The sequence below is a fragment of the Heteronotia binoei genome, chromosome 13 (assembly GCF_032191835.1).
Source record: "Heteronotia binoei isolate CCM8104 ecotype False Entrance Well chromosome 13, APGP_CSIRO_Hbin_v1, whole genome shotgun sequence".
NCBI lineage: Eukaryota > Metazoa > Chordata > Lepidosauria > Squamata > Gekkonidae > Heteronotia > Heteronotia binoei.
Genome location: NC_083235.1, coordinates 42,795,643 through 42,823,339, shown reverse-complemented (window position 1 = coordinate 42,823,339; position 27,697 = coordinate 42,795,643). Strand labels below are relative to the sequence as shown.

Here is a 27,697-nt window from a genome sequence, read left to right as displayed (position 1 = left end):
TTATCTTCTGATGTGTTTGGTGCTCCTCCCAATTTGGTGTCATCTGCAAATTTAATGAATAGCCCCTCCGCACCTTCATACAGATAGTTTATTAAAAAATATTGAAAAGTACTGGGCCCAGAGCCAAACCCACTGGCACCCCATTGGAGACTTCCCTCCATTCAAATGAAATGCCATTGACAATTACTCTTTGAGAGTGGTTCTCCAATCAGTTTCCTATCCACCTAACTATCCTAGAGTCCAGTCCACCGTCCTCTAGTATAACCTGTCAAAAGCTTTACTGAAATTCAGGTAAACAACATCAACAGAAATTCCTTGATCCAGTAAGCTCATCACTCAATCAAAGAAGGAAGTGAGGTTGGTCTGGCAGGACCTGTAGAGGACAAATCTAAGCGGACTTCCCTGGATCACCAAGTTGTCCTTTAGAAGCTCACAGACTGATTCATTTAAAATCTGCTACAGTATCTTCCCTTAAGACAGAGGTCAGACTAACTGACCTGTAGTTTCCTGGGCCATCCCTCTTCCCTTTTTAGAAAAGTGAGATAATATCTGCCCTTCTCCAGTCTTGTGGCATGTCTCCCATCCCCCAAGAGGTCTGGAAGATGATGGATTAAGGCTCTGCAAGCTCCCTAGAAAGTTCTTTGAGCACTCCTGGGTGCATACCATCTGGCCTGGAGGATCTGTATTCATTCAATGCAACCAGGTGCTTCTCAACGTTCATGTCAACCAGCAGCCTGGATGCTGTGCCTTGCCTATTACCATCTCTAGATGAGCCTGTTCTCTTCTTCAGGGAAAAAAACTAAGGCAAAATAGGAATTAAACCTTTCTGCTTTCTCTCTGTCCTCTGTCAGAGTTTCTCCATTGTCACCCAGCGGTGGACCTGTAACCTCTTTTACCTTGTGTTTGCTCCTCACATGTTCTTGTTGTAGCGAACCTCCCTGGTCAGCTTTAGCTCACTGTGAGCTTTGGCCTCTCTGATGGCTGACCTATATTGCCTAGCAACCAGTGTTCCCTCTAAGCTGAGTTAGTGTGAGCTAGCTCACAGATTTTTAGCCTCCAGCTCACAATTATTTGTCTTAGGAAGGATGACCCCAGAGCACACTAGTGTATGCAGTAGCTCACAACTTTAATGCCAGTAGCTCACAACTTTAATACTAGTAGCTCACAAAGTAGAATTTTCGCTCACAAGACTCTGCAGCTTAGAGGGAACATTGCTGGCAACCTGTAGAGGTATGTCCAAGGACATGTCCAAGCCTTCATTTCTTGAACATTTCCTTTTTCTCCCTTAGCACATCATAGAGTTCTGTGTTCATTCACATTGGCTTCTTGGATTCTTTACCATGTTTCCTTCTTATTAGACTAGTGATGTCTTGAGCTTGTAAGAGCTCTTAAGAGAGCCCACCCCTCACTTGCGCCTTTCCCTTCCGGGAGTCTTGCCCATGGAATAATTCTAATCATACCTCTGAGTTTATTAAAGGCTGCTGTACTGAAATCTGCCCACATGTGTGGCTACAAACCTCCTTGGTCCCCCACAGCAAAAGGAATTCTAGCAGGACATGCTCACTTCCCTCTAAGGTCCCCACCATTTTCACTCTATCTACCGTCTCTCACCGCTGGTCAATATTAAGTTGAGTATGGCTGAGCCCCTACTCACTTTCTGGAATGTGCATGACTGTGGATGCTTTGCTGGGTTTGTCTCCCAGCACACATCAGGGAAGGTGAAATCACCCATAAGTACCAGATCATGTTGTTTGGATGCCCTGTCAAGCTGTTCAAGGAGGGCAGCATCCATCTCCTCATCCTTGGTCAGAAAGTCTGTAGCACAATACTGTTTGTCCTTCCTCCCCTTATCCTCATCCAGATATTTTCCACTGAACTGTTGCCCTCCTCCTCCAGAATCGCTTGACAAACAAACACTCTCTTCACATACAGTGTCACTTTGCCTACTCTTCAACCCTTTCGGTTTGTCCTGAACAGCTCATATCCATCCACTACTATATTCCAGTCACAGGAATCATCCCACCAAGTCTTTGTAATCCCTACTAAATCATATCCCTCTGTCTGCATTAGAAGCTCAAGTTCTTCCTTCTTATTGCCCAAGCTTTGGGCATTGGTACATAGACACCTGAAGTCCCACACCTTTGGCTCCATTAGACCCAGCCCTCCCAGGTGGGCCTCTGTTGTTTGCTCTCCTTCAATTAAATCCCTATGTTGGTCATCTTCTTCTTCTTGTGGTATCAGTTTAAAGTCCTCTTAATTAATCTTCCCAGGTTTCTGCCAAACACATTTTCCCCTGACCTTGACAGGTAAAGTCCATTGTGTGCTAGTAGGCTGTCATCCAGAATACTTAGCCTGTGGTTCCAGAATCCAAATTGCTCCTGCCAGCACCACCAACACAGTCATAACCTCCATTATCATCTGCTCCCATCATATTCTCCTTCCTATGACAGGAAGGACTGAAGAGAGCACCTGAGCCCCCATTCTCTTCAGGCACCTCCCAAGAGCTTCATATTCAGCCTTAATGCTTTCCATGGTGTTCATGGCCATGTTGTTGGTTTCCACATGGACCATCGTGAGCGATCATGCTCTTTAGGTAGGGCCGGCCCTAGACTGTCTGACACCCTAGGCAAGGCTAACTTCTGGCACTGTCCCTGCACTGATAATGTCACCAAGTCACATGGGGGACACCCAATTTGACACCCCCAGAAGGCCAAAGCCCTAGGCGATTGCCTAGTGGCAGGGATGGCCCTGTCTGTAGGTTTGAAGAGTTTTGGGATTCTGTCTATAGTATCTTTTTATTTTTGCCCCCGGCAAGCATCACATCTCTTGGGCCTGGTGGTCAAGCCTAGACACATGATCCATACCCCTCAGCAGGGAGACATCTATGACCAACACCTTCCTTTTCCTTCCTCTGCCATCTCCCTGTTCATCTCCCTCTGCTTTCTTTGTGTTTGTGATATTTCCACAGGCAGTGTTTCCATCTCTGCCTTCACTGCAAGGCCCTGGAACAAATTCCTTAGTTCTAATAGCACTGAATGCCATCTCACTCAATGCCTTTGGGGTCAGGCTGAAGTGCTCTGAGGAGTCTCATTCAGTCAGTCAATCACACTGCTGTCCCTTTGACTGGTCTCTCCTTCCCCATGCAGGCCATCAAAGCTTCTGTTAATGATCTCCCCTTCCTTGATTTCATGGAGAGAAGTAATCCTTTCCTTCAGGCTCTGAACCTTCTCCTCTAAAAGTCCTATCAAATTATACTTCTGACAAGTGTAGTCCCTCTTGTCCTCAGTGAGAAAGATAAACATGGCACACTCCCCACAGGTGACTAGAAATGGTCCACGTGTATTCATCATCACTTCCCAAATGGTTTTTGTACCAAAGTAAATGCTAAATAAAATTTTGCACTAGACCTTTCATCCTGCTTTAGCCCTGTCCCCAAGCTGATATTCTACACTAAAATCATAGAGTCACAGAGAGTTGGTTTCTCTGATTCTATGACTCTGGTGTAGAAGGTCAGTTTGGGGACTTGGCTAAACCAAGATTAAAGGTCTAGTGCAAAACTGGTTCCAGTTTATAGTGAAATCCTATGTAGATCTACTCCACTCTAAGCCCATTTAAATCAATTTAAATTGAGTCATTCTGCATAGGATGGCACTGTAAAGGAGCAACAGAAAGAACGCTACCTGCTCGCTTAGGAAATGTTTGCTCTATTTGAATACCAATTTCTGATGAATTTCCTGCCAGAAGCAAAGATGGCATATGCAAGATCTTGAAAATCAAACTGAGTAAATATATAGTAAACATTTGCTAAGAAGCTGAAATGGAAAAAAATGACTTTTATTAGACAACTCTTAAACAGCTAATGTGATTTAATTTTATGTTCTCAGATATGGGTGAATTTAATACATTATTGTAATACAGCATATTACTATGTATTTAATGTTTTATAACAAGTCTCTTCTGTTTCATTGTCAAATACTTACATGGAATTATTTATGTAAATGAGAAGCTGTACAAAGAAACATTCAATAATGGTTAAAAAAAAAAGAGGAATATCGGTTCCAAGTCATATCCCTGAACGTGCTCCAGAGAAATCATATGCATACACAACATGACATACCACTACAGGTCAGTCATGTTTCTTCAGCTAAATCTTAGAACCAGTAAAGAACGAATCTAAATCATTCATATTGCCATACTGATGGGCTGCTGTAACCAATCAATGTGGCCATCTTTTCTTTTTCCCCAAAACAGTTTTAGGATATTCACTCCTTGTGTGACTACTTCTGGCCTTGTACTATATAAAGTGTCCCTGTGGGTTTCAGCTGACAAATTACAGCGAAGAAATGAGCATTAACCATGCTAACTGCATTAGGTCTTCATCATGAAACTAGTCCAGTGACAGTAAAATCTTTTTCACTCTAGTCCCTCTCCTTAACAATAAATATTATGTTGCTTAGAAGTAGCCTCAACATATCTTCCTGTAACTGAAGGCATATAACTTAAAACTCACAAACAGCAATATTAAATACACTGAGAAATATACTTCATGGTTTTTTTAAAAAAAAAACAAGATAAAATAATGTTAGAAAAGTAGACATTTTGGAACAAGCTTTTTAAGAAGGCAACAATAAAATCAAACACTCATCATCCATGCTATCATCATGCACTTTCCAATCTAAAGTTTTAGAGCAAGGTGAGCAAGTAATGGCAGAGCAACTGCAAGGTATACCTGGATGATTCATCTGCCCCATATCATTTCAATATGGTTTCTTTCATGCTCAGCTATGGGACAGTACAAACTCTAGGGGACCATCTCCATTTACAGCTTGATCAAGTTAATAATCTTTGTTAGATCTGTAAAGAAGTTTGGATACAGCTGATTGCCTCATTTTATTATACCATCTAGAATCTGGAGTTGGTATTTAGCAGATCCTCTGGTTTGGGTCTCTTCTGTCTGGATGGACACAACAGCTGAGTCAGTGGCTTGGGACCCAACTTGTGAGGTGCTCCAGAGGATCAGCATCATCTCTTGTCTCTAAAATTTATGTCAGACTTCTGAATGTGATTATCCAGAACTCTGGGGTTGGGAGTCATAAATGTGTTGATGATACCCAGCTCTATATTCTTTATCAAAGGTCTAGATGCTGCTGTCTCAGTCCTGAGCCAATGTCTTGAGGCTGTAATCAAGTGGCTAAAAGGCAACAAGCTGAAACTTACCCCAGACAAGATGAAGGTGTTGCTGATTGGTACAGTTAATGTTCTTCAGGGAAAGCCCACCACAGATGGGGTTAAACTGTCATTTATAAATCAGGTGAACAGTCTTGGGGGTGATAACTGGATCCTGCATTATTTCAGGAAACAGATGGTTAATATCTGGGGGTCTCACCTTCTCTCTCTTTTAGATGCAGTGAATCAGGTCACAATATACCCTTGTAATTGGACTACTACTTTTACACAGGGTTGCCATCCTCCAGGTGGGACTGGAGAGCTCCCACTTTTACAACCAATCTCCAGCTGGCAGAGATCAGCTCCCTAGAGAAAACAGCTGCTGTGAAGGGTGAACTTTATGGCATTGCACCATGCTGAGGCTCCTCCCCTGCCCTCCCAAGCCCTGCCCTCTCCCAGATCTACCCCCAAAGTCTCCAGGTATTTTCCAACACAGACCTGGCAACCTTACTTTTGCATGCTTTAAAGACAATTCAGGAATTGCAATTCATGCAAAACACAGCAATCTGTTTGTTCTTTTATGTTGAATCAAGTACACTGCTTGCCAATGTGTTTCCAAGTTCAATTTAAGGCCAGTTTAAAGCTCTTCATAATTTGGAGCATTCATCTTTGAAGAACTGTCTCTTCTCACACAAACTGTTCACCAGTTAAAGTCCTCAAACTTGCTGAATTTGGCTATCCTGCTGTCCCAGGATAGTTCCATTTCTTTCTTGTACCTCACTCAAAAGCAGTAATAGCACGAACCAATGGAACTGGCATAAAAATGGCACATTTCAAATAGGGTTGCCAGGGCCAACTCAATAAATATCTGGGGACTTTGAGGTGGAGCCAGGAGCAAGGGTGTGACAAGTACAGCTAAACTCTGAAGTGAGTTCTGGCCATCACATTTAAAGGGATGGTACACCTTTTAAATGCCTTCCCTCCATTTGGAAAAAATGAAGGTTAGGGCACCTTCTTTTGGGGATCATAGAATTGGACCCCCTTGTTCAATCTTTTGAAACTGGGGGGAGAATGTTTTGCTGAAAATTTGGTGCCTCTACCTTTAAAAAGCCCCTCTGGAGTCCCAGATACCCAAGAATCAATTCTCCATTATACCCTATGGGAATCGGTCTCCATAGAGTATAATGGAGTGCCCAGCAGACATTCTCCCTCCACACCGATAAGAACCCTTAAGCAAGGTGAAGACCTCCAAACTGAGGGATCCCCTGCCCCCAACTGGGGATTGGCAACCCTAATTTCAAATGTCATATGAGACATTACAATTTTAAAATGAAATCCAAGTCACACATATTAATTGTCCTATTTCAGAACCTGTGTGTAGGACCTCACAGAACATTTTCACTTGTGCATGAGTAGAAACATATAAAAGTTATCACAAGTAGCCCTTGCACAAATTCAACTATATATCTTCTTTCATTATTTCTTGTGCAAGCTTTAGTGTAAGATATATTCCAGCAAATCCACACACCCCATGACCATCTTTTATCATATCACATCACAGTTGGACTGTAAGGACTGTATCCAATAGTCTTTTGTATACAACACTGATTTAAAAATCAGTGCTTGATCTTACAGTAACTCTTGCACAATCTACTACAAAAGTGGAACTGTGTTAAGTAAAGGTTTTAGTAATACACAACATGATCCAACCCCTGATTAAGTAAATTCTCTTTTTCTGTGATGGTCAGTGTCAACTTGAGATCAGTAACTATCTCTCAGCCTAACCTACTATAAAGAACTTTTGTATTGATAAAAGGGAATCATCTCCTGTAGTCTCTCTGTCCTGAGTTCCTTGGGGGGGAGTGGAATATAAATGCAACAAAAGGTTTCCCACCAGTTCATATTTTCTCCATTTTAACTTGTAACAGAGAAGCTCAAGACTAATTACATGGAGGGGAAAATAGTACTGGCTGAACCTGCCCAGATCTCTGAGGAATTTCCATCACCTCAGGGAGGGGGGCATATTCTGGTATATTTGCTTTTTGATTGTCTAAGAAAATAAGTTCAGTTATCAATTGCCTCCCCGATTTATCTTGTAAATAAAGAGAATTATTTCTTCCAAAATGTTAATAAGAGGCATTTACAAAGTATTTTGATACACTTTACAACAGCATTTCTAAGCTCAACTACAAGATTTTACAAAAAAAAAAATAGGCCAGAAGGTCAAGCTCTGTGAGGCAATGCCTTGAAGAATCTCAAACTTCACTATCAGGCAACTTATACATAATAGGCTTCACACAATTTCTTATGGCCTGGGGTTAAATATATTGGTGCTAAAGCAAAACAAACCCTTTGCCAGAAGGAATGCACTACAGAAAAAGAAAACAGGATGACATTGTACTTCTACAAAGTTCAGTGTCTACATGTCTTCCTGATACACAGAAGGAAAAACAATTCTATCATGTTGGGGGAAGGGGAACCACTTAGTTGAGGGTCATTCTTATAAGTACACTTCTGGCAAAAGATACAGTTGTGGGACACAAGGCATACCTGGGGAATTGAAGGGCTAAATCGGTTCCCAAATGATAGGCTTTCTAGCATGTAAAAAAAGGATGATTTAAAATTTCTCATTGGGGCTGTTTTAACTTTTAAAAAACCCGCTAAGGTTTTGCTTCTCCCTCATGCAAAAAGAACTTAAAAATCACTACTTTCAGTTTTTGGGCACTGGATCTTCCCTTAAAACGTATGCATTTTTGAAGTTATTTGTACATCACAATATCAGCCTTTTATAGGGTTGCCATGTCCAATTCAAGAAATATCTGGGGACTTTGGGGGTGGAGCCAGGAGACAATGGGGGTGGAGCCAGGAACAAGGGTGTGACAAGCCTAATTGAACTCCAAGGGAGTTCTGGCCATCATATTTAAAGGGACAGCACACCTTTTTAACTGCCTTTCTTCCATAGGAAATAATGAAGGATAGGGGCACCATCTTTTGGGGCTCATAGAATTGGACCCCCTGGTCCAATCGTTTTGAAACTTGGGGGGTATTTTGGGGAGAGGCACTAGATGCTATACTAAAAATCTGGTGCCTCTACCTCAAAACATAGCCCCCCCAGAGCCCCCAATACCCGCAGATCAATTCCCCATTATTCCCTATGGGAATCGTTCTCCATAGGGAATAATAGAGTGCCCAGTAGACATTTCCCTCCCCCCGCCACGCTTTCTAAAGCGGGGGGAGGGCCTCCAAACCAGGGAATCCCCTGCCCCTCCCTCTCTCTCACACACAAATACTTACTGGGTCTTGTTCTTGCAGAACTTTACTTCATCTGAAAACGAAAGCAAAACAAAGGGAGGGGCCGTTCTTCAAAGCCCTTCCTGTTTCCTGCTTCCTGCTCAGCCTTAAAGGCACATATCTTAAAAACAGACCTGCAGGAGCTCTAAAACTACATGGTGATTGTGGGGGGCAGGGCTTCCCCCGCCGGCCAGCTGGCTGGGGGCGGGAAGAACCCTGTGAAAATGGGGGATCCCCCACTGGGACCTGGGGATTGGGAAGCCTAGCCTTATATAATAAATGTATAATATGCATATAAATGATGCCCATTGCCTGAATAACTGTAGTGTAAAAACTGTCTAGCTTGTCTATACAATACAAATGAATCTGCAAAGAGAGCGGAACTCACTAAACAAAGAGAACAGAACTCACTAATCAAAATAAACACAAATATAAAATCGAAATAGGGAATGTTCATCCATCCCTGATATAAAACTGGCAACAGGGACTGAAGACCCTCCCAGCAACTCTAAATGACAAAGTTGCAAGTTCAGACCAGTTACCAATGCTTTCCTTTTCCTTCCTTCCTTCCTTCTTTTCTTTTCTTTTTTTCACAAACTTGTGGTAAGACTATCAAAAGGCTGTTTTGCAACCAACAGTGCACCAAACAGGAATGCTGTATGCTCCAGTTCCTTTTATAGGAAGCAAAACTGCCCACCCCTTCTCACTTAGGTCACACTGTTCTGACAGTTTATTGTCCTCCCAGGCTTTTGTAGTAAATGACAATTATTTTTGATGGAAACACCAGGCATAAATCACCCCCATTACTCTAGACACATTTCTGTAGAAGGGCACAGACGTGTGTTCTTTTTATTCATATTTCATCAAATCTATTGACAATGTTTGTGCTTTGCCGTTATTATAGTTTTAAATAAAGATTAGAGTGAATTTTTGCCAAAAGCAAAATGCAAGATGTGAAGGTGAGAGTTCTTTCTTAGACAAAACAACAGGAAAATCTTAGGGAAGCAAAAGAGGCACAATACATCCCATGAGATTTCTTTGTGGAGATGCTACGTATCCTCAGTTGTGATCTAGTTCAGTACATACTAGGTTGGATCCTACCAGCTTTTCCAGTCTTGCCTGCTTAGCTTCTTTGCCACTGTGTCTGTCTCATTCGGCTTTTGTTTATAAAGGACACACAATCCTTCACACAGCATTTTTGAAGACCAAAATAGGTCACTCCAACTTTTTTAGGGCCTGTAGAAAAGTTGGTAAGCTCCAACCCCTTGTTTACAATCATCTAAGCAGCTTGGACTAACCAAGAAAGCAAGCCATACCACACTAGTGAGGTTTGTTCTCTTGGATTGGCATTATTTTATCTGTAAAAGTAAGCCACTTTGAGTTTCCCATTTCAGACAGAAAGACACAATGTTTTTTTTGTTTTTTTTTTAAATGTTTAAAACGCTTCACTTAACCAATTCCAGTCCTAAAGAGGCAAACAGCTGTATAGGAAAGTGTTGAAGATTAAAATAATGGTGTATAATGCTGAAAAACAAGTAAGGAGTTTAGGGGAAAATCTATGGCTGTGTCCAGACCGGCATTTTAAGCCAGCACAGGGATGGGACAGGGCCAGACCAAAAAAGTGCAACCAAATGCGCACATCTGTCCCCTGTCCCGATCCCACACTCACCATCATCCTTACGCATCCCAGTCCCATCAGAAAAAGCTACCACTTTCAAAGTGGTAGCATATAATTTGAGCACCTCCAAGGTTCCTTCCAGCCATCTGACCAGCCAGGAAACAGCAGGAACACGGCAGTTAGGATGCTTCAGTGTTGTGGACACTCCTCCCAGGTGCACCTGTCCCGGCAGCAGGCTGCATGCTGTCTGGCCGTCCACGTGTGCTTCTTTTGTGCTGGCCCACTTCCAGGTCGGCACAATGCCACCCCAAGCTGTCGATCTGGATCCAGCCTATTTCTGGAATTTTTTCAGGTCGGCAAGGAATCAGAAACAAAATCAGAAACTGTTTTGTTTCTGATTCCTTAGTTCTCTGAAAAATTCCATAAATTGATTCCTCCCTTCATAGCGTTGAACTAAGATCAGGAAGGCCAGTGTTCAAAGCTCCACTCTGCCTTAAAGTCACTCTATCACATCCTAACTTCCCTGGTGGAGTTGCCTGAAAGGAAAAAAAACCCTAGGAAACATGAAGGAAGCTTTCACTCTCAACAGCTTATGGGTGACCAAACTGTGGCTCTTTCACACATATTGTGTGGCTCTCAAAGCCCCCATCACCCTGTCAGCCATCTATGAAAAGGCCTTTGTCCATGTCAAACCAGCCAGCAGATTGGAGAATGCATTTAAAGTTGCTTTCTTTCCACCTCTCCTCCCCTCCTCCCTTCCCTCCATCTACTTTCCTTCCTTCCTTCCCTCCCTCCCTCCCTCTCTAAAACATCTGATGTTCATGTCTTGTGGTTTTCAAACATCTGACGTTTATTCTGTGTGGCTCTTACCTTAAGAAAGTTTGGCCACCCCTGGCTTATATCCTGAAAATCTTGTTGGTCTCTGAGGTGTTACTGGATTTGGATAAAGCATACAGCAGCATAAATGGATGTAACAGTTTTTAGGCAAAATGATAAACAAACATTTTGGCAAGATGCTTAAAATAGAGTAGTGTGTGCACCAGGTGAGCCTCAGAAATAAGAGCATTCCATAGGTGAAGTGTCACTATTGAAAAGCCTCACATCTGAAGTCAGGGACACAGAGATCAGGCCTTGTGAGGCAGGTGATCCTCCAAGTACCCTGGGCTCTAACCACTTACAGCTTTAAAGGTAAGAACCAACACTTTGAATTGTGCCCAGAAATGGGGTGATACAATCCAGCCCCCAATAAACTGGCTGCCACATTCTGGGCCAGCTGAAATTTCTGGACCTTTTTCAAAGGCCGCCTCACACACAGCATATTTCAGTAATCTAACCTGAATGTAATCACAGCAAGGATTACCATAGCCAGGTAATGCTTCTCAAGGAATAGTTGTGGATTCACTTAGCTTCCACAATCCAGTTAGATTCATATCTCACATCGATATCAATAAACTAGCCTAAACAGACAGATAGATCAGGGTATCCATCATGATTATACTGCACTCTTTCTAACCTCTGAAATTAAGAGCAGAAAAATGAAAAGAGAAATCTGATTTTAAAAGAAAGAGATTAAGGAAGCATGCATAAAATGCATCCTTTAAAAACTTTATTTTTGTTGAATACAGTGCAAGTATTGGAATACAACCTATCAACTGATGGTGAATGAACTAGCAGGAAGCATGCTTTTTCCCCAGCTGTGCACATTTTTTAAACTCTTCAAGGAAAATTAACATTAGACAAGGAACCCAGTTCCATTTGGATATGTTCCTGCCATATCCTTTGTCTTGTTCATTTTATTCTAAATCCATGAACCATTTTAGCAAAAAGACAAACAAAAGACAGAAATGTCTTGTCATCTTCGGAGGAAAAAATATCCAGAACAGAACATATGGCTGCATTTTATGAAGTGCTAGCCAAAGACAAATCTCCGTAGGACCTGGAGCATGAATATAGAATTGCTTTAGCGTGTTCTACTTTCAATTCTATTTATGCTCCTAGATGTTTAGGGAATACTTTTAGGTTTGCTGGGCACTTCAAGCCTGCAGTTGATGAGACAGAGTAGCAGCTGTGCTGCACACTTACAGAAATGTGGCTGTGTGGTTGCTTATTTAAATTCAAGCACTACCAAGGTGTGTTCAGAACACCAATATTATGCAGTGACAACTGTGCCTTTTTAGATCTATTGAGAAATCACTGATTATTACACTATATATATATATATGTTCTCTATAGGACAGGGAAGAGGCTTTGTGGCAAAACACTTGTCTTACACTGCAGAAGGAAAGTCAAAGGTTTGGTTTCTGGCATCTCCAATTAAATAATTGTGAGAAATGGGGGGAAACATATTCAGATAGCCTCTCAGTTGGGCCTCTTAGTTTTTACACAAAACTCATGTACTAAATATAACTAACCTCCTATTGTTTACATGATCATTTATACCAGATAAAAAAGTAACCTTTAATCTTGTCAGCAATTCTGCCATACTCTATTATCAGTCCATGGACAGCAAAGAAATCAGAGGTTGATGTGTATTCAAGGGTTGCTCTCCTAGAATAAAATTACTTTAAAAGGCTTCAAGTTACTGTGATCAAAATAGGAATCATTTTGCTTGATGTAAGAAATCATCCACAGCAAATATGCAACCAGCATCACAAATGCTCTGATTCAACAGCTGGTTCATAATTCATGGGGCAAGTGCACACGATGTGCGCATAATAGTTCCGGAAAACCTAAACACAATGAAGTGTGGAGAGCTGCATCCATACACATCTGGATCCATACTGAGCACATGTCAAGGAGTTTTGAACCAATCATAGCTGACTGACACAACACTAATATTTGTCCCACATGGTATAGAGACATACCCTTCTACACTTAATGGCAACCTCTGTAATTAAATGCCAGTAATCTTTTACTATTAAGAGGCAAACATCAAAATTCAGAGCAAGAGCAGGGAAGTGATGCTCTGTATTGTTGGTGCTTGGGTGGGGAGGGCAACAGTGGGAGGGCTTCTAGTGTCCTGGCCCCAGTGATGGACCTCCTGATGGCACCTGGGTTTTTTGGCCACTGTGTGGCAGAGTGTTGGACTGGATGGGCCATTGGCCTGATCCAATATGGCTTCTCTTATGTTTTTATATTTAGGAGACCAACAAGGAATAATTAGTGTAGGAAGGCCCATCTGGATACCAGAAATGTATTATTTAACATTACTGATGACTGGTATGCTGATCACTAATTCATAAAGTTTCTGCAGTCCAAACATGATTTGCTGTGTGTCCATTATTTGGAAGCAGTTTACACTAGGGGTGTTTTCGCACTCACCTTCAGCCGGCGCCGCGACCCTCTTGACGACGGAGGATCTGTGCTGATTTCCCACACGAAGCGCTGGAGCAACCAGAAGAGCCGCCAATTTCCGGCGCGAAGCCCGCTCAAACGTAAATCGCCAAGAAGCAGGAAAACGCTTGAGCGGGCTTCGCGCCGGAAATTGGCGGCTCTTCTGGTTGCTCCAGCGCTTCGTGTGGGAAATCAGCACAGATCCTCCGTCGTCAAGAGGGTCGCGGCGCCGGCTGAAGGTGAGTGCGAAAACACCCAAGGTCTCACAATAAGCAATAAATCTACACCCCGTGCAACTGTTTGAGTGCACTGGCATAAATCTGTCCACCATTCACATGCAGATTACTGGCAACTGATTATTTCTATCATTTTCCTTTCTGCAAAACATCTCTAAGAAGCTCTTTAGACCTATGAACATATATGAACATATGAAGCTGCCTTATACTGAATCAGACCCTTGGTCCATCAAAGTCAGTATTGTCTTCTCAGACTGGCAGCAACTCTCCAGGGTCTCAAGCTGAGGTTTTTCACATCTATTTGCCTGGACCCTTTTTTGGAGATGCCGGGGTCTGAACCTGGGACCTTCTGCTTCCCAAGCAGATGCTCTACCACTGAGCCACTGTCCCTCCCTACAAAGGGCTTTGCCTGCCGTTCCCCTAACATACTGGCTATTTTAGCATCACACACACCCCTCCAATATACCTTACCTTAACTGTTGCATTTATTTACTCAAAGAGCTATATTTGGTTCTATAGGCTGCAGACCCTTTTAAAGAGTTTTGCCGCAGGAAAGCATTGTACTTCCAAAGTGATCTCATTCCAAACATTCCATTAGCAGAACTGCCATTGAGCCATTCCTATTATTTGTGAAAACAGAATTTTTACTCGATGTATTTACCCTAGCAGGAAAGTCTGAGCCCAGAAAACATACCTTTATACTTTTGTCTTGGAATAATCAGCACTGTTTGCTAATTAAAATCCATAATAGTATCCCTATATACAAAGTCAGTCTCTCTATTTATTACAGTGCTATCCTAATCAGAGTTACAGTCTTGTAAGCCCAATGACTTAAATGGGGTTTAAAAGGTACAACTCTGTTTGGGATTGCCTCACTCTCTTCCATTTGCTCTTTGTTTCTGACCTTGGGGTTAGAATTTCTCACAACTCCTCAGAAGAATTGAAGATCCTTACTAGGCTCCCCCCCCCCCCCAAACTCCTCACCCTGTTTTCATTGCAGGGTAATAGTATTGCATCCCAAGGTGGTGGCTAGTCTTTCTTGTCCTGCCTCCGCTTTCATGTCACAAGCAAGCGCTCAAGACGTAGGATTTGAAAGAAAAAAAAAATATGACGACAAAAAGCTATAGAGCTTTCATTGATTATGTACTTTGTGGCAAATAGGAAGTAGGTGCTACGGATTTTCACAATGCTCATTTGTATTACAATATGTATGTTTATATTTGTTGGTAATTTTCAAGTACGCATCATAAGAGTAAATGAGACACTCTAACATATATATTATAAAGCGATTGATTCTGCACACTTGCACTTACCAGGAACAAAGCTTCCCTGGACCACCTCCTTATAAGCCCACCAGCCTTCATGGATTTTCGGTGAATTCTGCTGAGCTAGAGGAAGGAAAACAAAAAATAAAACTAGGGCAACATCATTTCCTTATACTTTTGCCAGGTTCCATTCACCATGGGCAACGATCATCATAACTGTCTTGTTCACTGAACAAACTCCACCAACTATGACTTGAAGGGCTAATGCTCAAGCTGCTCCTGCATGGCAAGCCCAGCTTGTCAGTGAGGCTAAAAAAAGAAACCCTTGGAATTAAACAAAGACCTCTTGCATATTTTCCATGTATTAAAAACTCTCAGAGTCTACTGCAATGCACTCATCAAAAAACAGTGAAAGAATGTTAAATTAATCCAGCTGTAGGTGTGAGGTTGGTTCCAAACAGCAATAACATTGCAGAACCATATTTCCTGACTCCTGCCATGCATACCAAACAGTACACACCATGCAATTTTGCTTGGCATATCAAGGCAAGGTCATGAGGAGCAGTCAACACTGATGGGGCTGGTTATGCGGGAGAAGGCAACGACATGGCTTATGCCTGTCATCTCTCTTTCAGACCCATACAACCAACAACTGGGCCAGAAGAACTGGCTAGACTTGCTCCCAGTGTGTCTAGCCAAGAACAACTCTTGTACATTCCCCCCCACTCCTTCACATGTAAGCTCTGCAATGTTTTTCATCACTTGTGTCAAAAAGGCTGCTTACCCTTAACACAAACAAGAGGGACTTGGTGGTGGAAAGTGCCATCAAGTCATAGCATAGGGCGACCCTGTACGGTTTCCAAGGCAAGAGGCAAATAGAGGTGGTTTGCCACTCCTTGCCTCTGCACAGCAATCCTGGACTTTATCATCTCCCACCTAAATCCTAACCAGAGCCATCTCTGGTTAGTTTCCAAGCTCTGATGAGATAGGGCTTGCCTGGGCCATATAGGTCAAGGCCAAAGGGATACGTACTATTTTAGGGGGAGGGTGGACAGAGAGAAAGAGAGGAGGATGGAAAGGTTAATGTTATATTGCCAGGAATTCTGAATTGCTTAAATCAATATTAAGATCTATATAGATTCGTATATCAGGAAACAAAACTGTTTGTTCATCTACATTAGAAGAATATGGTGATGAGAAGGATTGTTAAGATTTACATCCTACATCATGAAAATAAAAGAACTATGGAAGCCTGTCAGCTACCTGACAAGCATGTGCTCAAACTTGTACAGTATGATCTCAGTCATTGTTCTATGACTGAACATTTCTCAACACAGGCAAACAAATTCATACCCAATGTTAAAATCTTTAGCAAAACTTTACATTTATTTATTTATTTATATTTATTTATATTGGGATTTATACCCCGCCCTTCGCACCGAAGTGTCTCAGGGCAGCTTACAACATGATAATTCAAATACTACAATTTAAAACACTTACAAGTAAAATTAAAACCATAAATTAATAAAAGCAAGATAGATAAAAACCGGCGGTCTACAGATGCATTTTGTTCCATCCAAAAGATTTCCTTGTCAGTCAGTATTATAGGCCTGCCGGAAGAGGGCTGTCTTACAGGCCCTGCGGAACTGCCCTAGGTCCCGCAGGGCCCGCACCTCCTCCGGCAGCTGGTTCCACCAATAAGGTGCCGTTACTGAGAAGGCCCGATCCCTGGTGGATTTTAGACGGGCCTCCTTTGGCCCGGGGACTACCAACAGGTAGTATTGCAGTATTGTTTTTGCAGTATTGTTTTTGTAAATTGGATCTCAATCAGACTTATTTAATTTCTGGGTTGGAGATAGGGTTGCCAAGTCCAATTCAAGAAATATCTGGGGACTTTGGGGGTGGAGCCAGGAGTCATTGGGGGTGGAGCCAGGAGCAAGGGTATGATAAGCACGATTTAACTTCAAAGGGAGTTCTGGCCATCACATTTAAAGGGACCACACACCTTTTAAATGCCTTCCCTCCTTTAGAAATAATGAAGGATGGGGGCACCTTCTTTGGGGGCTCATAGAATTGGACCCTTTGGTCCAATCGTTTTTAAACTTGGCAGGTATTCTGGGTGGAGGCACTGGATGCTATGCTGAAACGTTGATGCCTCTACTTCAAAAAACCAGCCCCCAGATACCCACAGATCAATTCTCCATTATACCCTATGGGAATTGTTCTCCATAGGGAATAATGGAGTGCCCAGCATACATCCCCCCCCCCGCTTTCTGATGACCCTGAAGTGGGGGGAGGGCCTCCAAACTGGGGGATCCCCCGCCCCCACCTGGGGATTGGCAAGCCTAGTTGGAGAATATGACATTTGAATACTTTTACTGTTAATAGCTTCAAGGATGGAGAATCTGTTTCTTGGTCATGCTACAGCGGGAAAAGAGAGTGGGATGTAATATTGGGAATGAGTGCAAAAGGTGGAAATCTTTCAACCCTTCTAACACCTGAGGTCTGGGATACTTGAAGAAGCACCCTCTCCCTTAATTATTGAGATCAGGAAACATAGTTATTTGATATTTTACTTTTGCAGCCTGAATGACTCCCAAATGGGCTTGCAATTAAAATCTGTCACATTTTTAATTAAGACCAGTAGCTGAGATGCATGCGGTTGGATTCTACCAACCTTTCTGCAGGGGAAAAAAAAAGGGAAAGCAAGCATTCCTTTTCACCATTCAGAAGCCTATGCTGGTGGTCATGAGACCTATAGGGTGTTTTTACACTGGCAATTTGCAACTCTCTATCATCGCATTGGAAACTCACCTTTTACATTACCTAATGTTCTCACAACTGTTTTGCATCGTTGCTGCCCAAAGCATCTACATTTGTTTCAGTGAGATGAGTTTCCAAGCTGCTCCTGCAACGTTTTTCTCCACACTAGTTTTGATCTGGTCTTTTCTCTACAGGCGTTTCAAACGTGCATAGTAGAAGTTTTCATGCGTTTTAAAAAAACTTCTCCAAAAGCCATCACAAGGTGCAGTAATTTGCATGAGAACTGACAGCACTTGAAATTTTTACATATCATTGCTTGCCTCATCTAGTAATTTAAATTTGTATTGTTTTTGCAGTGTTGACACGATTTCCAAGCAATTGTATACATTTAACTAAGCACTGGTATTCCAGCTGCCCTCTGATCAGAGACAACCACCCTGCCACCACACACAATTGAAACGCTTAAATGTAAAAGGAAAATAATTAAAGCAGAACAGTGGCAGGCGATTTGAAGACTCTAAAACTCTGGATCAAACTGAACGTAAAAACACCCATAGTGTCAAAAACCCACATGGGAGGAGGGCTGAAATGACAACTGGATTAGATTGTACCTCTTCCATGATGTTTATTTGGATATTTATACCCTGCCTCTCTCTCCAAGGGGGGCCTAAAAGAGGTAACAGTCTCATTCTTCCCTGCTCCATTTTATCCTTGCAACAAGGATCTTGTATAGTAGTTTAATATGAGAGTATGTGACTGGCGCAGGATCTCCCAGTGAGCTTCCATGGCAGACTGGTGTTTCAAATGTGCCCCCCCCCGATCCTAGTCCAAAACATTAACCATTACACTATGCTGCCTCTTACGCTAGTGGAACAGGTGACAGGACCTAACCCAAAGCTCCAGGTTATTACAGGTATGTGTCAGGGAGTATTACACAATGAGAGATGCTTCATTAAATATATCACCATCTGTTGGGAAACGGCAGAACACAGAAAAGCTGGAACTATCCGTTAGTTGAGATAATGGTGGGGCAAGTGACCCAGATATTAATCCTTTACTTTCACTGCCCTCTTCCTGCACTGGTGGCTTCTGACTGTTGGACCCAACAGTGTCCCTGCTTCTCTTCTGAAAATACAGCCAGTGAACATAAACTGGGACATGCATATCATTTTCCTCAGGGGAGGCTCAATAGCTATTTGAGTAGGATTGGTAGATGTTTCTCAGCTGAAATAAGCTTCATATGTAGCACTACAGTCTAATAAGCCAGTTGCACAACAAGGTGACCCCTTGATATTGCAGTCTCCTCCCATTAGAAGTAAGGTTGATTTGTGTGCTTTTGGGTCACCATAAAGTCAGAAACAGCTTGACGGCACTCAACACACTCAGATATTAATGTATACACCAAGGGCGGCCAAACTTGCTTAGGAAGGTAGGAAGGGAGGGAGGGATGAAGGAAAATAGATGAGGGAGAGGTGGAAAGAAAGAAACTTTAACTTTAAATGCATTCTCAAAGCCGCTGGCTGGCTTGGTTTGGAGAAATTATTTAAAGAGAGAAATGCCTAGCTAGTCAATAGAGCGGTGGGGACTTCGAGATTCATACAATATATGTGAAAGAGCCGCATGTGGCTCCTGAGCCACAGTTTGGTCACCCCTGGTATATCTACACATACATATGAACTTCACTATTTACTGTTAACTGATGCAGGAAATGTTAAGGGGCTAAGTGGAAAGTTTGTCTTTATATGTATTTTCCTGCTTATGAGTTTCCAACAGTACAAGCAAATAGATAATCATGGTTTTGTACTTGAATGACTAGCTGAGAGTACAAGCATACCAGTTGTAAGAGGAGGCAATGTCCCGGCGAGGCTGTCATTACTTGACATTTCTAAAATCCTTATCAGGTCAACAAGCATCGAGTTAAGCATGCTAAAAAGAAGCTCAAAGGAGGCAATACTAACAACCCAATCCGATATCGTGCTGCGCCAGCAACTATAGAGTTCAGAGGGGCTGAGTTAATGTTCTGTTGGGATTATGCTGAAGCTAGATACACTAAGCAAATGCCCAAGGATTAAAGTGCCAGAGATACTGTGTACAGGTCATTTAAAATAACAGAGGAAGGACAAAAAAACCAGCCAGTCCTGAATTTTACAGGCTGCAAGAAAGCAAAGACAACATTCATGTTACCAGGCAAGTAAACTGGGGATCTGATTCTCAGGGCCATATTCACTTATGAATCTTGAAATTTTTACAGTTGGCACCAGTGCCAAGTAAACTCTATTGAGAAAACTGCACCCAAAGAACATGACAGGCAGGAATATGCTACACATCTGAAATACACTCCTGCCATCCAGCAGTGCTCGCCATTCTCTGTGAAAGGAAAGTAGAACTTCTATCAGTACACAAATCCGGGGGTGGGGGGTGGGGGTGAAGCTTTGATCTAGCCCATTCTTCCAACTGGTCTAATACAAAAGGCCAAGAGGTCTTTGAAGATGAGCAAGGAAGCCGGGTGTTTTTTTAAAACCTTATTCTGCATTAAAACTGGGCATCCTGTCTGACACACGCACATGTGCATGTACACTCACTCACACACACATACAGAGCATGCCTGCTTTGTCTAATTTCATGTCCATCTGATGAAATGGCATTATGCCTGGCTTCCTCCAAAGTCAGTCTGACCCTAGAAATGGGGGACCGATTTGAGCTATCAAGAAGGGCTTAAAAAACAGACAACCTAAACAACAATGTCCATAGCACAATTCTTTTTTTATGCCAGTCCTATTGAAATATGTTGGTGTGAAAGTTCCCAAAGGAATCCTATCTGACCAAACAGAGCAAGTCCATCCTGTGATGTCGTAAACCGTATTTTCATTCAAGTTGCTCACAGAAATGCATCAGACACAAGGAATTTTTCAGAACTGATGAGTCCCTTATGACCAAAAGTTTCTTACAGTGGCAGGTGGAGGACTCAGCTTCAGTACGGTTCCCTGCTATGTAATGGGCTTGGCATGCATACAAGCAATATCTTGAATCTGTCAATGGCTGCTGTTGCCATCAGCTCTTCTTTTCCTACTGGGTAATGCATTGTTTCTTGTTCTTGCAGGTGACCATACACAATTATTTAGTGTCAGGAGTCAGGACACTTCAATAAAACTAAGCCTTATGGATGAATATACGTACATCTATTCAACTAGTGTAACACAGTGGTTAGAGTGTTGAACTAACACCTGGAGCCACCAGGTTTTAATCCCTGCTCTGCCATGGAAGCTCACAAAACTTGGGCCCTTCATAACCCCTCAGCCTCACAGGATTTTGGGGGGTATGAGCTTTCAAGAGTCAAAGCTCCATTATCAGATACCATCTGGTATCTCAAGCAAGCTCATAACCCCAAAAAGTCTTTTTGTTCTCTAAAATGCTAGAGGACTCAAATCTAGCTATTCTGCTGCAGACTGACATGGCTACCCTCTGAAGCTATCTCACAGGGCTGTTGTTGTGCAGGGGAGGATTAGGGGGTGTTTGCTGAGGGAAATCCACATTAGCTCTCCCTCAGTATTACAAGCAGGGCTTTTTTTGTAGCAGACTCCTTTGCCATATTAGGCCACACACCCCTGATGTAGCCAGTCCTCCAATATCTTACAGAGCTCTTAGTACAGGGCCTACTGTAAGCTCCAGGAGGATTGACTATATCAGGGGTGTGTGGCCTAATATGCAAAGGAGTTCCAGCTACAAAAAAGCCCTGCTCACTAGGGTTTCACTTCCACTCAGACTTGTCTTTCCAGCCATCTTGTGTCCTTAGCTGCCTATACCCAAGCATCCCTGTGTCATGTTTATTCAATGTTGTGCATATCCCATGATGCCCTGCTGCACACTGTAGACAGAATTAAGCATCCTGAGAAGTTCTGATTCCACAGCAGAATTCCAGTTTTGCAAAGGCAGATCTGAGTATACGTAGGGTCTTTTTTGTAGCAGGAACTCCTTTGCATATTAGGCCACACACTCCTGATGTAACCAATCCTCCAAGAGCTTACAGATCTCATAGTATGGGCCTACTGTAAGCTCCGGGAGGATTGGCTACATTGGGGGGGGGGGGAGGTACAGCCTAATGTGCAAAGGAGTTCCTGCTACAAAAAAAAAAAGCCCTGATTACAAGTCTGGTTCAGGCAAGGCCTGTAAGTTTTACAATTTGTTTTAAGTGTGTGCTACTTAGTTTTAGGCCACTGACAAAGGCTCTTATAGCTGAAACACATCTGGACTACTGTTTTTTTTTAATTATATTCTGTTATGTGATTCATGTTCGGTTGATGTACAATTTCTACAGGTTAGATTTTAGTATTTCTATATATCTACCTTGTTATTGTCACTTGTTACACTGTGTAATAAATATATTATTTTTAAGTTTGCTACGCTCAGCCTTCTAAGTACCCACACAGTTTTCATGGTTGAGTTTCTTCCCTCTTTGTTTCTTCTTTCTGAACTTAAAGGTCTGACAGTGGGTTCCTAGAACTATTCTAACCTTTCTTCAAAACCAGAACTGACCAATCTCTTGCCACCTTTGAGATCCAATGTTTTCTCTATGTGCTCCTCCCAGACAGACCTTCAATCATTTTTCCCAACAAAGACACTTATAGCCAAATATTTCAACTCCCTCTCTGTTACCAGCTGACCTGTTTTCTGTTTTAATCTCCTGCTGCCCCTTTGCCTTGTTCCAATACCACTAGGGAGATTGAGGATTATAGTTTCCTTTGCAAGGACACAAGGTACTGACAAAGGCCCTTATAGCTGAAACACGTCTGGACTACTGGTTTTTTAAAATTAGATATTCTGTTATGTGATTCATTTTCAGTTGATGTACAATTTCATTGATTACATACAATACAGGAGGGTCTAGGCTTGCCAGAAGCAACTATTTTAGATTTCAAATGCTCTGTCTTTCTCAGGTTGCCCTTGGAGAGTATCTCAGCCACGATATGTTCAGAAACATCCTAACTCAGTCTCAAAGGTACTGTAGGACCCCGCAACCCCAGATTCTGCTGCCAAGATGGTGGAGCTTTCTTCTCCCACACTAGCCACCAGCAGAAGTTCATTCCAGCTTCCCTTTTTATAGCCTGGCTTACTACAGTTGGTAGTTTACAGCTGGCTGCCTCCTAACATTTCCCCCTCTTCCAGTGCTCTACTGTCTTCCCTTTTATGCTCTAGTGGAGTTCAGATGCTCTACTGGAGCACAGATGCTCCATTGCTTCAACTGCAGCCCAACTGGTAGTTGCTCCCTGGTAGTTGAGGGGGAGAGGGTTTCACCACTAACCCCTCAAGGCAGCAGCCCACTAGAAAATGCCCCAGTGAGCTTAATGGCCAATTTGCACCTGAAGATATGGTGCAGAATAGATAACAATGTGATAAGCCATTGTAGTTCCTCATTAGGGAGGGAAATGTGAGGTAAATTAAAACAAACATCATGTAATCAGGATCTTTTAAAAAAATAGCTTTAAAAATGAGAAGACTCCAACAATGAGAAATGAAATGCAGGAATGCAGCCAGGAAATAGAACATGATGGAGTGTTTATATAAATATAAGCAAGAAAGACGGTGGGGAAGTTAGTACTTAATTGCTGGAAAGTTGGTACTTCTTTAATGAGCTACTCACTTTCATACAAAGAAACCAGCATGTGGCACAAGTGATGACAGAAGGGATGAAGTACAGACTGCATTAGCCTCCTTAGACTATTTACAAAATAAGCTGGTGGCAGCTTTCCTTTTCATGTAGAATAACAGGGGGAGAGGGAAAGTATGCTCACTGATCCAATGTCACATAATGTAGTGACAGCAAAAAAACCCACAACAGAATTGCACTTACCTGTAACTGCTGTTCATCGATGTCTTCTGTGCAGACACATTGGGACTGCGCTTGAGTGGGTCGGCTGCAGGAAATTTTCTTTCTAGCTCAGAAACTCCAAAGAGAGGGCACCTTGCCCTTTTTCAGAGTTGACACATGCATGGGATTTCTGCCTATCACAGCAGGTGCTCCATTTTCAGGTGCCCCCTTCCCACAGTTCCCACTAAGCTGCCACGAGCTCCCTTCCATGGCACAACAGGCCCTGTGAGAGCTCATGGTGGCGTAGCAGAGAGGGAATGTGTGTCTGCACAGAAGTCATTGATGAACAACAGTTACTAGTAAGTGCAACTCTGTTTTCATCTTCCATTTACTTGTACAGCCCCACAATGGAACCATTAGCGAGCTACTCATCAGAGGTGGTGGGGCGAGTCTTTCACTTGAACAGAGACTGTAGAATAGCCTTGCCTACATCTGCTTCTTTTCTCGCATGAAGGTCTACAGCATGGTGCTTCACAAATGTTTCCTCTGTTGACCAGGTTGCCGCCTTGCAAATGTCCAGCAGGGGAACTTGTTGATGAAACATGGCAGATGACCCTTGTGCTCAGGTGGAGTGTGGGGTGGATACAGCTCTCCAGATACCATGTAGTAGGATTGGCTGGACATGGGCTGGGCTGAAGCAGCATGCTAGAAAACTTCCTATCCTTGCAGTGGCAAAAAAGAAACTGAGAGAAGGGGGCACCAGACGATGGAGCACATGATACATTAGGCAGGAATCCCGCACATGTGTTGGCTCCCTCTTTGGAGTTTTTGAGTTAGAAAGAAAATGTTTCACAGCCAGCCTGTGCAAGCACAGTCTCAGTGTGGGGCTGCACAAGAAACATTTCTTCCACATATGCTGCAAATAAAGTGAAAGGGGGCTACATTGTTTCCTCTCACTTTCTCTCTCTCTCTCTCTCTCCTCCTCTCTCAAACCCCTTTAAGAAGGACCATTCCACTTATGAATGTTTGCATAATTCTTCCCTTCATATAACAAGAAATCTTCCATGTGAACAGACTAGGATTTGGATCCACCTTAATTCGTAACAGTCAGTGAAATAACTACCGTATTTCTGCTTAACAGACTGTTCCAATTCTATCGTCAATTTTAAAACAAGTAAGGTTATGTATTGCTATGTTAACCTCACCTTCCCAATTTGGCTGTCAATGGGAGATTGAACACATTATTGATCAGAGGCACCATCACTCCAAGGTTATGCATGCAAAACAGTAAACATAACTAAAAGCAGCTTTCCTGTTATGGATTATGCAATGCTTCTGACTTTCTTATGGTCCCTTATCTATTTCAATCTAAATACAAGTGGCACCAACATAGAGTTCAGTATGCCGAAGAGTGATGTGAGAAAATCTGCCTCAGTTCTGACACATTGCACCCTAACAAGAGAAATCCTACAATATTAATACCTAAGCAATAAACTTTACAAGCCTGCAGATGTGCACAAGATCACTGACTGGCAGCGCAATCCTAAAGATAGTTACTCCAGTCAAAGTCCATTCTTTTCAATGGGCTAGACTGGAGTTAACTCTCCTTAGGATTGTACTGTAAATAGTGATCCTAGCATTAGCAGAATAATCAGTGAACAAGGAGTAGAAAAGAGCTTGAAAATGCTCCACAAAGTGATTAGGATTCAACAATATACGTGCTGAAAACTAAGAAAAGCATTTTGTCACCACAAATTTTCAATCTATGACCCTACCTAGAATGTCCCAACCTGCCACCGTTAGAAAAAGTTTATTTGTACTTGAACCTGGTGCCAGTGAAACAAGAACTTTGGATTAAGATGAGCTAATGTTTAAAATCCAATGCACAGGCTTTCAAGTTACACAGAGCTCTACCTCAGGACAGATGTTCTTTTCTTCACACTCAGTGGAAGAACAAACTGATGTCATTAATTCAGAACCAAGATACATAGGGTTGGATCCCACACCTCCAGGAAACAGGCAGATTCATGGGAACAACATTTGCCACTCTCCCTGTGATGGGCAGAGCACAGAAACTTGCTCAAACCAACTAGATTGGTGCTCTGAAGCAGCCAACAGAACTGTGATCTCAGAGACAAGTTAAAATATTACTTTGAACTTCAGTCAATTAGAGGATGGACAGCTGGAAATGAGAGAAAACAGTTTAACAGGAGTGTTAATTCAAGATATGTAGAAATATCTACAGAGAATCTTGTCTCACTGCTGGATCTCTCGAGGGCACCTGGTTTTTGGCCACTGTGTGACACAGACTGTTGGACTGAATTAGCCATTGGTCTGATTGAACATGGCTTCTTTTATGTTATTATGAGATATCAGATCTTTGAGTTCGCTTGTCTGGGTAACTGACGGTACCAGCTTAAGGAGTATGATCTATTGCTCACTGGGGTCTTCCAAGAGTCCTTAAATGAGGAATGAGAATGATTATATACCAGCTGCTTTTACAAAGACAGCAACTGCTATCCCTGATACTAAATGTCCTGCCCCCAATGTATTAACAATAACTGAAGAACCAGATCACCAACAGACAAGCGTCAAGTCTCTCCATAATACAGAGATTTCTCAGGTGTGCAGAGAAGTTTGACTCTTAAAAAAAAGCACTCAATGACTGGGGGCATGCTATAGTAGCATACTACTTCCCAAAGCTGTTTTACTCTGATCCTTATGGAAAGAACACTGTGGCTGGTGCAGACAGGCAGTTTTGGGTGCACCGGAGGCGTCCAAAACTGTACCACCCCAAACTGGAGCAGCCAAATCTCGATCAGATGCTCCCATGTGATGCGCCTATATATCACGCAGGGGGCGCCTTGGCACGTTCACAGAGCTGTTATGTGCCACCCCCTTAGTGCAGTTTGGGTTTCTTTTTTTAAAAAGAATTCAACAATTTTTTAAAAGCAATTTTTTAAAAGAAAGAATACCAGTGAGCGCCTAAAACAGATTGGTGGGTTCACACCACCAATCTGCCTCGCTTGTGTGCTCCTGTGGTCAGGCACCCAGAAAGACAGATGGAGTACAGCAGAAAAATTTGTTACCACTTCCCAAGTGGTAGTTATCTGAACCATCTCAGAGACGTTGGAGGATGTGATGAGCGTAGGAGCGGGATGGGCAGCAGTTGTACTTTTTTGAAATTGCAAAGCTCCCAACCCACATCAGCATTGTTTCCTGCCACATCAACACAGTGCTTTTTTGCAGGCTTTTTAATTAAAACTTGTAGTTGCTATTGTGCTAGAGCTCAAAACCACTGTAATGATCTATTGCCTCTTTTTCCATTTCAAACTGCAGTTCCTCTGAATTCCCAGTTTTCATTTTTTTTAAAATGAAGTCTCTACCACTTTTTATTTTGTAAGGGAAAACATGCAGGTAGTTTTTGCCAAGAATTACTGGAAAGTAATGCAGGAGGTAAAACTTGCCCAGTGTGAGGTGGGAATTCACAACTCAGCTGAAGAAAACTCTGCATGGAAGCTCAGTCAGCAGCATGCGTGCCTCTGAGTTCACAGCAATGAAGAAAAGCAGAGGATTTTTGCCATGTGGAAGTAGCCTGGAGGGAAAGATTTGGGAATAGGGAGGGGGATTCCAAATTTCCATAAATCCAATATTCCATAGGCCCCTAGTTTGTAACTCTCTATTAGGACTGTAAAAATGGTGAAAATGTTGTATATTTTCTATAGAAACAATAAATTCCATATAAAGGTCACTTCCAAATTGTAAGCAAGTCAGTGGGTGCTTTCAAACTGCAATTTTTTGCAAGTGAATTTTGCTAATCTTACACAATAGAAATCCAGTTGAAAAGCACATTATTTAGTGTACGTGAATTCACCCGTTGGATAATCGAGCAGGCAGCAACTGTTCATTCAGATGTCACATTTAACCAACATATGCACAAGCTTAACTTGCTGTTGGGCTCATGTTTCTGCCTGGCATCTCCTTTCTCATACAAAACATGTCTAAGTAATCCCACCCTGCTATCCATGACAAAAATTTGTGTGCAAGTTAATTTAGGTTTTCCACTCTCCAGGTCCCAGCAAGGGATCCCCGTTTTGCAGGCTCCTCCCTACCACCATCCAGCTGGTCGGCAGGGGAAAGCCCTGCCCCAACAACCATCATTTGCCTTTAAACCTCGGCAGGCTTAGAAGATGCTTGCAACTATTTGTGTTTTGGAATG

General features: G+C 42.5%; 1 protein-coding gene across 1 annotated transcript in view; it reads right to left on the bottom strand.

The window, feature by feature from the left end:
- The window catches only part of CA10 (carbonic anhydrase 10), a 546,255-nt gene that overhangs the window by 452,502 nt on the left and 66,056 nt on the right, over nt 1-27,697 (bottom strand). The window contains exon 3 of the mRNA XM_060252934.1: nt 14,958-15,032. Coding sequence (XP_060108917.1) covers nt 14,958-15,032 — 75 coding nt within the window. The remainder of the gene's footprint in view (nt 1-14,957; nt 15,033-27,697) is intronic.